The sequence below is a fragment of the Leucoraja erinacea genome, chromosome 21, assembly GCF_028641065.1.
Source record: "Leucoraja erinacea ecotype New England chromosome 21, Leri_hhj_1, whole genome shotgun sequence".
Classification (NCBI taxonomy): Eukaryota; Metazoa; Chordata; class Chondrichthyes; order Rajiformes; family Rajidae; genus Leucoraja; species Leucoraja erinaceus.
The window spans coordinates 17,339,620-17,350,769 of record NC_073397.1 but is presented as its reverse complement, the minus strand read 5'-3'; the positions used below and the strand labels follow the sequence as shown (position 1 = coordinate 17,350,769).

Below are 11,150 nucleotides of genomic sequence, written 5' to 3'. Positions count from 1 at the left end.
TAGTGAAAGCCATGAGTAAATATGGAGAGGATATTTCCACTAGGGGGAGATTCTAGGACCAGAGGCCATAGACTTGGAATAAAAGTGTGCACCTTTAGAAAGATGAGGAATTTCATTAGTCAGAGCTACAGAAAAGGTTGTTGAGGCCAAGTCAATGAATATTTTTAAGTCAGAGAGTGACAGATTTTTGATTAGAATGGGTGTCAGGGGTTATGGGGAGAAGGCAGGAGATTGGGATCGAGAAGGAAAGATAGACCACCCATGATTAAATGGCGGAGTAGACTTGATGGGCCACATGGCCAAATTCTGCACATGAAGCAAGCATATCAGTGTTAAAACAACTAAATCAGCCAAGTGCAGATTTCTGTGTGCACCTTTCTGTCTGTAGTGCAACTTGACTAAAATGCTACCAATACTAACTCAGCTCCTTTACTCTCCCAGCCCTCGATTACCCATCACAGCTATAAAGACTTACACTTTTTCAGCAGATAAGGTAAGCCTATGGATATACAGGTAGTACATTTACTCTCGTCCAATAATATCAAAAAACGCAGCATCTGTTGAGAGCGTGAGCCAAAAACCTTAAAACTATGGCCTTCTATTCCTTCTATGAGCTAACATGGTGTCTCTTTCTCTCCCCTGGGAGACAGTGGTGCACCATAGTCCACCATTCAATCATGGCTCATCTATCATACTCTCTTGACCCCATTCTTCGACCTTCTCCACGTAACCGTTCGTATCCTGACTACTGGTAATCAACTCTTCTTGATTAGGCTCTGGCAAGTTTTTCTTCCCAATGGACAACAAATGCTCCTTCTCCCTTGTTGCAGTCACTAACTGCAGTGCCTTCTCTGTTGCTCTAGTCAAGACCTGGCCAGTAATTTATATAGCAGCACTCAATGAACCCTCTGCGCCAGAAGTTAGTCACTCACTGTACACGGACAAACAGTATTTAGTATGAACAAAAGGCAAATTATCCAAGGTTCAATTTAGTTAATTCCAAACAAAGTACCTAACTGGGAAGCAATTTACAAACCAAATTTTAATGCTTGAATTTGACTGACAGATCCAAGTAAAATCCATACCTGACTGCAAAGATAAGGTGTAGTCATATTACAAAGATCTGCAAGTTTCGGTGGAGAATTCAAGCCATATGAAAATGGTTTTCCACCAAATGCATAAACAATTCACAATTCACAAACTGATCTCAAAAGGAAAGCTTTATTAGACTTAGTTCCTTATTAAACATTACCAAGGAGCTAATATCATAAACCGTTGCATCCGGTTTCATGGCAGATTGACCAACGGGAGAGGGGGACACCTGCTCAGCTAATGGCTTCTTCTTTGTACTCAACATTTCTACTGCAAAGTAATTCTGCATTAGTGGTTGGTAACGCTTTGTTGAATTAAGAAATACAGACAATAGCACCTTTTTGGAATGCCCAAAGCCCTTTCCAATCAATGAAGAGTCACTGTTGTAATGAGGGGAATGCAAGAGCAGGGTCTGATGAACAGATCTGATAATAATATGATGTTTCTAACCATAAAAAGACACAAAGTGCTGGAATAACTCAGCAGGTCAGGCAGAATCTATGGGGACACCCGAAACGTCACCTATCCATGTTCTCCAGAGATGCTGCTTGACCTACTGAGTTACTCCAGCACTTTGTCATTTTCTTTTGTAAATCTGCATTTGCAGTTCCTTAAATAGTCACAAAGCCCTGCCCCATGAAGCCAACTTCAGTGAAGGATGAAATCTGAAGGAACAAATAGACATAGTAAAACAGATGTTGGCAGAAGTAGAAATAATTCTACAGATGATTAGATAACAATGTATGAAACAGTTACAGTGTAGCAAGATACAACATTTGAGCTTGCTCTGTTCGTCAGAGATCTGGCAGGTTACGTAACAATGCAGAAACCAGGAACTGCAGATGCAGGTTAATACACAAAAAGGTACAAAGTGCTGGAGTAATTCAGCGGGTCGGACAGTATCTTTGGAGAAAATGGGTAGGTGAAGTTTCGGGTCAGAACAGATGCTGCCTGACCCGCTGAATTACTTCAGCATTTTGTGTCTATCTTTGTAAAAAAAAATCTGCAGTCCTATATGTCTCTATGTTTAAAACCATGCTGGTGTTTCGGGGAACCCCGGTTGAGGAACGCTGTCCAAGATGGTCTGTTGTAGACATCTGCAGCAGTCTCGGAGCAGCTCATGACAATAGCTCACCACCACCTTCTCCAGGAACACAGGGATGGGAAACAAACACATTCGAGTCATAGTGACAGCTTGGAAACAGGCCCTTCGGCACAACTTGCCCACACCGGCCAACATGTCCCAGCTACACAGGTTTTGCCAATGGAACCTATACTCCAGGAGAGAAAAATAAAAAGGTTCTTTCCACCCACAAAGGAGAAGACTAGCACCTCAAGAAAGCAGCAGGTTGTAATGTAGATAAGGAAACACCAAGGTCAGAATTCAAGCCCGACAAAAAGTGACAATAAGAATGAGAAGTAAACAGGAAATAAAATCATAATGAGAGTAATAGCTTTTTTAAACATCATTAATTCCACATGTTAATCACATTGGGTACCTTCCCAAAATTAGCGAAATCTTGTAATGGCAAAATGAAAAGGTTTAAAGATTTGTATGTCGCATTTCAAAGCCAACAATATGTCATGAACATAATTCTTTCATACCAAATTCTCAAGCAATATAGTCTCATAAGGGCTAGGGAGACGTCACAAACACTTCCAGTGAGATTAGTGTGCCTACTGTCACCAATATTAAGGCTGCAATATGCTACAGTTAAAATATATTAGCTGCTTGTAATTGAAGTGCATTAATTAAACAGTTGACTTGTAGCCTACATGCCTCTGTCACAATTGTTGAACAGATTCCACTAACAACATTTTAGATTTAATGTTCTGCTGTATATTTACAAAGATAAAATTAAACCAACAGTGATATAAGTGGTATTAAAGTGATGGATTAGCCTGTTTGTTTTTGCCTTTATTTAAAATGATTGTTTGGTTTGTGATACCGGCATGTTCTAGATAGCAGAATAAAAAAAACATCCTGCAGATCGCAGTTGAGGTATCTAGTCAGTGGTGCAGATAAGCATTGCTAAAAAAGCAGGACAATTTGGAGGATTGAATGAGAATTGAATAGTTGAATGAGAAAATTGAGAGAATGTATAACTACCCTGAGATAATGGGGCTCCAGCAGATCACTGGCATGTCATGTTCATCCTCCTTGTGTAATGGCGTGGTCATAGAACCAAAGTCTAGAACTCTGCACAGTATCTCCGCTGCACCAATTTAACACTAGTGCTACCCACATGGAAAGGCCAAGTGAAGAACTGGGCTGGCCATCTGGCCAGTAATCTACCACTAAAAGACATGCATTTTATCTCCAACTACCCATTTATTCCCCCTTTCTTCAAGGTGTTGACACATGCTGTGGAGTGTAGTCAAGTTAATTATGACTAAAGTGATCATTCTTTATCCATGATTGCAGACAGTCCATGATGGTAGGCTAATCAAGGAATAGATTGTAGCACAGCCAAAATGCAATAAAACTAAGCTGCAGAAGCTGATTTATACCAAAGATAGATACAAAATGTTGGAGTAACTTAGCGGGTCACGCAGCATCTCTGAAGAACATGGATAGGTGACCTTTCAGGTCACGACTCTTCTTCAGACTGAGGAAAGGTCCCGCCCGGAAACGTCGCCTATCCATTTTCTCCCAAGATGCTGCCTGACCCACTGAGTTACTCTAGCATTTTGTGTCTATCATTTTGCAACTCGGCCTAACCTGTTTTCCCATTGGAAACAGCGCAGCAGAAAGCGCAAGCCAAATGCCCTCCGCTGCCAACCTGACAAGAGATTTTCAAACTGCAGAAATCTGAAATCAAAATCTGCCATGTTCAGCTCTACATAATACGACTAGAAGCTGCTCTTGCCAGGGGAATGATCATACAACAAGGCATAATTTAACAACTTTCTGAGATGGCACTAGGCCTGCTCTCCTCTAATCTTATGGTACAAACAGAGCTTCTAAACTAATGTTCTACTTGCTGTCTCTACATGTAATTGTGTAACAAGTGGAACAGCTTCACAAGCGTTAAAGATGCAAGACTTCTTGTCATCTGGGTGATGCATGCTGCCGAAATTATTTAATTTTTGCGCATAATCAATGCAATCCTTTCTCTGTTTTACCATATGGTTTTCCAAATGCTCTACATTTTAGTTTATGGAACAGATATTAATTCAGTAATTAACTCAATAATTTGCTCCCTGGAATATCATCTCACATCCATTGCCCCACAATTGCCTCCTTCCCTCAATAACTTAAATAAGATTAGCAATGTGCCATGTTAGAATGAAATGAGATAACCACATTGAGGCAATATATTTTCAACGTCATAGCCCAAGATTTTGAGAGCAAAATTGATATTCTGCAATATATTGCTATGTTAACATTGGTACAATTCTTGCACAAAATGGCAGTCAAAATATAAAATCAGTGTTCAATCTAGTCCTATGCATAAATGAATACATGGAATAAGACACTCCAGTCTTTAGTGATGCACTCGTAACTAAAAGGCAATGACAACTACAAATCACGCCCCTTACCCAGTACATGATTGGGGCTTTGTAAAGTGGCTAAGAACACTTTTCCCTTTCATGGAAATAGTTGCAGTTCAAATTTTGGTGCCCATTCCAATGCACTGTTGACCACTGCATAAGCTGCTGCCCCCAGTGCTACAGTCAGGCCCATCACTGCCAGCTTTATCAACCTCCTGGTCCTCGTTATTGCCACAATAGTACTCGTTGTGGGTGCTGGCTGCACTTGGTCTTTAAATCGCCTTCGAAGCACCGTATCGGGATGTTGCTGAGCCGACACCAGTTCAAAGTCTTTGAAGGTCGAAGCGGCAGTGCTGTGGAAGTAGACAGGAACAAATCCTTAATTATACAAAAACCCATGCAGCATAAAAGTCAACCTATTCAATAAGAAGACAAAGTCAATGTAACAAATAACTCTTGTTAAAAATTTATCCGGGGGGGGGGGGGGGGAGGGGGCAGACAGGTGCAACAAGGCCTCCTGATCTTTGTTGCTCTTCAAAGCTAATGCTAGAAATAGCTGGGCGTATTTCACATACACTAATGAGAAGCAAGCAACCAACATTCACCAAAACTCACGTGGCCATAAAGCACGTGAAGCTTTTGAAAACAAATAACATTCTTGAAAACTAGCTAATGCCCACAGGGAAGAAGAGAAAACAAGGATAAAAGGAAATTCATAGAGATCTTAAATCTGTACGTTTTGTAAAATGCATTTCATGCTTCATATGCAGGTATGCTACCTTGCATATCACAATGGGACCAGGGCAATAGAACTCCCTTAAAAATAATTAAACTCAAAAATCATTCTAATTTTTCAGAATTCATCAAGACTGCCATTAGTTAAATAACTTGTCTTATTTGAATCCGGCAGCTATTTCTTTGTTATTCTGTAAAATAACTATTCTTACAAGCATTTCAGCATGCAAATTGTTCACGTGTCTGTTCTTTTTACATATTCAGCGCCCAATTTGTTACATTTACAGAAATCAATAGCATACACAGGGATACACCGAAACGGGAAAAATAAAACAAAATATGGCAAGGGGAATACAACGCTCTTCGGAAAGAATAACTCAATTTACTGCAGTAATACTTAGGCAATGTAATGCCATGATTAAATTAGAAACTGCTCCAAAATGGCACGAACAATTGCCTCAGTAATCTGATGGTATTTTTCTACTGGTTGAGCACTAATGGTTTGTAGTCCTGGTCCTTGGCTACAGCTACAAAAATACTACCTAGCCAGAAACACCAAAATAATTGACTCCCTTAGACCATGAACTTCTTCAAGCATTGAAGTACTGCAAACTGATCAGATCCCATCCTCCACACTGTATAACATTCCCATCCTAGAATGGGAATTAGCAGGCAACTGAATCATCCTATCACCGTAGGGAGTGGTCCTGAGCTACTATCTACCTCATTGGAGACCCAGGGCTGCTAAGGTAGCGTAGTGACCAGGGGGGGGGGGGGGGGGGGGGGGGGGGGGGGGGGGGGGGGGGGGGAGGGAGGGAGGGAGTTGGCAGCCCTGGAGACCCTTTGATTTAAGTATCTGTATTCTGTGGACTGCTTGATCGTAATCATGTACAGTCTTTCCACTAATAGAAACAAAAAGCTGGAGTAACTCAGTGGGTCGAACACCATCTCTGGAGAAACGGAATAGGAGATGTTTCAGGTTGAAGAAGGGTCTCGACCCAAAACATCACCTAATCCTTTTCTCCAGAGATGCTGTCAGACCCGCTGAGTTTTTGTGTCTGTCTACGGTTTAAACCAACATCTGTAGTTCCTTCCTACACATATTCTTTCCGCTGACTGGTTAGCAAGCAGCAAAAAGCTTTTCACTGTACAGCAGCAAATCTGACAAAGCTCTTGCCTCAGAATGGCCAGGAAACTGCAAATGCCTTACAGTTTATGGTAGCACTGGCAATCAACAATACTGATAGACAGTGGCGGACTGGGTCCAAAAATATTGGTTGCCAGGAGACAAGGGGGGCCCACCCACAACTACAATGCTATCATTTAACAGGGGCCCACTTGCCATCACTTGCTCTCACTTCATCAGGGGTCCACTTGCCATCGGGCAAGCTGACACCCTGGCCAGTCCGCCACTGCTGATAGATACTTGTTATAACCTGCAGATAGCCAGCTGATCAAGACATTGAAGTGATTAGTAACACAATGCTGATTGGTTAAACAGCATCTGCAGTTTATTGATATACACTCAGGCTCCTGTGATCTCTCAAAAAGCCTCAAATTTTAATATTTCTTGTGTTTGTAAAGCATCAGCATCTCCCGATGCTATGACCTATTGTAAACCTGCTGCCTCAGAGCGCCAGGGACCCGGGTATGATCCAGGCCTTGGGTGCTGTCTGCAAGGAGTTTGCAAGTTCTCCCTGTAACCGCATAGGTTTCTTCTGGGTGTTCCGGGTTTCTACCACATCCCAAAGACGAGTGGGTTTGTAGCTCAAATGGCCTCTGTAAATTGGCCCTGGTGTGTAAGGAGTGGATGTGAAAGTGGGATAATATAGAACTAGTGTGAATCAATGGGTGTGAATAGGGCGAACGATGGTTTGGGTTGACTTGGTGGAGCGGCATTTCTGTGCTGTATATTTAAACTGAAAACAAACTTGATACTTATTTATTTCCCTGGTACTTGTGGGATCCTGCTGTGCAAATTGGCTGCCATGTTACTTTGTAACACAGACATCACGACAAACTACTCCACTGGCTGTAAATCTGTACTTCGGTGAAAGTTGCTTCATAAATACAGGTCCTTTCTTTCCCTTGCATAAATAATACAATACAGTAACCCAAGGGAGTCTACACATTTTCCTTTAGCACATGACAGTTTCCTGATCAATTCGTAAATGGCAGCACACCAACATTCCTAGCACCTTGTATTTGGCATCTATTCAGCAAGGGCACAAGGTCAGGGGTAGAAATAGTATCCCATTTATGTCTTTAAAATATTGCAGCATTGCTTTTTATCGTTGCTATATTAAGTTACTGAAGACAATCAGCATAAATCAGTTAAGTAAAGCTTAAAGATTATGCTATTCTCTGCAACCTCATGCAGTTACAAGAAAACTTAAAATGAAAAACACTGTTAGGCCCGATGTAGGGTTCAGCTCAAGGCTTCAACTATCCATTTGCCTTGACTAATGCCAAATGGTTCAATGGTTCTTTATTGGCAGGTATACACAGTAGTGAAATTCTTTTGCACAACCACAAATGCATAGTCGCCACAATTTTGTCATTGTTTAAAAAAGAAAAAACCTAGAAACACAAACAGTCCAAAGTGCAAAGTCCTGTCCACGTGTTGGAAGTCCTGGAACGCCCTGATCCAGGTAAGCTCGACCCGATGTCCCCCTCCTCTGCCGACCGCCTGTGTCCGACCCTGAAGGCATTGGTGGCAATACCCAGATCCCTCTACTACTAGCCAAACTCCTTGCGTCCGTCACAGACAGCGGCTCCCTCCTCGACTCTCCGGTCTTCAGCCTCGGAGTTTCCCCAGCATGTGGCCGTTGGGTCTTCGTTTCAGCAGCGGACGAGCCTTTATTGTTGTTGTTGGACCTTTCGTTTAGTTTACCGATACAGCGTGGAAACAGGCTCTTCGGTCCACCGAGTCTGCGCCGACCAGCGATCCCCACATATTAACACTATCCTACCCACACTAGAGACAATTTACACATACACCTAGCCAATTAACCTACAGACCTGCACGTCTTTGGAGTGTGGGAGGAAACCGAAGATCTTGGAGACAGCCCATGCGGTCATGGAGAGAACGTACAAACAGACAGCACCCGTAGTCGGGTCTCCGGCGCTGTAAGCGCTGTAAGGCAGCAACTCTACTGCTGCGCCACCATGTTGCCCAGCCGGACCTGTCCTTGTCCCTCGTTCTCAGCAGTCATCGTCCAAGCCCATCCTCATTCTTGGCTGTCACTTCAGCCACCAAGCTTGTCATCGTTCTTGGCAGACGCTGTCCGCGTCTGTTCTTGATCGTCTCCGCGCCAGCACGGTTGCACCTGTCCCTCTGACCCGCTGAGTTCCTCAAGCATTTTTTTTTTTTTTTTTAAAATGGCATTTGCAATCTCTTGTGCCTATGCTGTGTAACCCATTTTATTGCATACTTGCAAAATACTGATTCTATTCACTTCCCTTACCATATCTGGTCATTTTGTAAACTCAGAAATTTGTGACAAAGGAGCCACGAAGGCCCTTTGCATCGTGCAGGTTATTCCCCTACTCTTGGCTCATTGTTCACTGATACGGTACCACGCAAGCTCACCCACCATTCTCAAAAAGAAACTCCCTCAACTTCCCCCTAATCCTTTTGCAATTATCTTAATTAAAAAAGGGTCAAGTTATTAGCCTCTCTTAAAGGAAACAAGTCCTTCCTACCATCTCCTAATTTTATGCATCTGGATGAAACAGATTACTTGGAAAGAATCTGACCTGAGCCTAGATAATTTCTACTCATAGCTAATGTTTTCCTTCTGTGGCAATGTCCTATTAAAAATTCTCTGCCATCCTTGTGCCATGATAACCTTGCTGCATTAAATTGAGCAGAGCTGCACGGCTGAAAAATATTTTATTCAATTTAAGTATTATCTTCCTGGTCTTGTATTCTAAAATCTTGAGCAAGACGTACTAAGACAGTCTTCTTAATCATGTGCCACAGTAACCCATTGCTTGTCCCTTCTCTGGTTTGTCCCCCTTATAAGTAATACTTCTCCGGATTACATCCTATTTGCCTGATCTTGCCTACGTGGCCAGCCCCTTGGCAGCGTCCTGATGTCCACAGCTTTCTGCTGCACACCACGAGCCACTTATTATCGTAAACACTGCCCATTTCACATTCCTCGCGCTTGTATGCAAATCAATGACATATCACTGGCACAGCATCCTACTGAACAGCAAAAAGTAATCTTCCAGTTTCTATGACATTAATCTTTGTGGCACATGTCTGAGCCAATTTTGGATCCAACTTGCCACATTTCCTTGGAATCCATGAGCTTATATCAGGCTGGCCCTGTTAAAAGCCACGTTAAAATCAATACAGACCACATTAATTCTACTTAATAAATCCGCATTCTGACTGCACTTAATTAAATCTCCAATTATTTAAATTATGGTTTATGCTCTGCGTCAATTTCTTTTCATAATTTGCCAAGGATTGGTTAAGTTTCCTCTGTCTATTGCCTTTTACTTTCTGAAATAATGGTACCACATTAGCAATGCTCCAGTCCACCAGCATCATGCCAACAAAGAGTGAGGATCATGAAATAATGGTCAGAACCTTCACTTGTCAATGACCTGGGATACATTTTATCCAGATGCGCTCAATTATTAAAATTTGAAGATGACCAAGCACTTTAAAAATTCCTCTTACATCATATCCAGCTTTTAAATTCCTCCTTAATTAAAATGTATTCTGTTCCCCTATGAAGAAAGGCGAGCATTATATCAGAATCTAACTTGCACCATGTGTCCTCTCACACAGGCTACCCTTCTTAACTTCAAACACCTTCATCCCATGTTATTTATCTTCTTATGTAACACATTTGGAATTTCTGCAATTCTACTTACACAGTTCTGCTGGCCCATTAAAAAATTTCTAATCTTGAACAGGTGCCTTTACACCCGGCAGCATGACTTTCAAATGTCTTCTTCAATCACAAAATGCAGGTTCCTTCAAATATCTATTAAAGGCAATTCTACAGCTGGCCATGTCTTAATTTGGCAGGATGTTCCTTAGAGCTTCTACCTTCATCTGGTTAGTTATATTAAATTGGTAACAATCCCGTACACTAGCAATTGTAGAACAAATTCTTAGGTACTAGTAGTAAAGCATAGTAAAACACAGGAACTAGGAAATTATTTGAGTATGTCTATCAAATTATTTGAGTATGTCTATCTTACTATCAAAACATTTTTGATAGTAAGACAGCAAGAACAAAGCCACCAACTGTTCTAAATGGAATTCAGTAATAAACCTTTTTCTGAATGGATGGGTTGTTGAAGAACAGAATCTGGCTAGATCCCAACATTAATGAATGGTTAAGTCTCAGTGTCCAATGAACTGTCCTTCTAACTCAATAGCCCTTTATTTGGTTGGATTCAGCTGAAACTCCTCAAATCTAATACATCAATTTCTTACTCCAAGGCTACCAGCCCAACTGTACAACCTTGCATTACTTTTCTTCACTTAAACACTCCCTTGGTTATTTGCAGTTAGTCATTCCTGACCATGAATTTAATGTCCATCCATAAGTTAGGCTCTTTGGCCTACAACATCTGTGCCTAACATGATGCCAAGTTTAACTGATCTCATCTGCCCATACATAATCCATATCCTTCTATTGCCTACACTTCCACATGCCCATCAAAAAGGCTCTTACAGGTCACTATCAGATCATGTCTCCACCACTACCCCGGGCAATGTGTTTCAAGCCCCTACTGTAAAAATAAATAGCCCCACGCATCTCCATTAAACCGTCTCATTTTATAGTTATGCCCACTAC

General features: G+C 41.7%; 1 protein-coding gene across 2 annotated transcripts in view; it reads right to left on the bottom strand.

Annotated features, from left to right (window-relative positions):
• Window positions 1-1,202: 1,202 nt before the first annotated feature.
• tbc1d20 (TBC1 domain family, member 20) overlaps window positions 1,203-11,150 on the bottom strand; it is a 33,555-nt gene continuing 23,607 nt past the window's right edge. For both annotated transcript variants that reach the window (XM_055652261.1, XM_055652260.1), the window contains one exon: window positions 1,203-4,940. In XM_055652261.1, coding sequence (XP_055508236.1) covers window positions 4,685-4,940 — 256 coding nt within the window. In that variant the 3' untranslated portion in view covers window positions 1,203-4,684. The remainder of the gene's footprint in view (window positions 4,941-11,150) is intronic.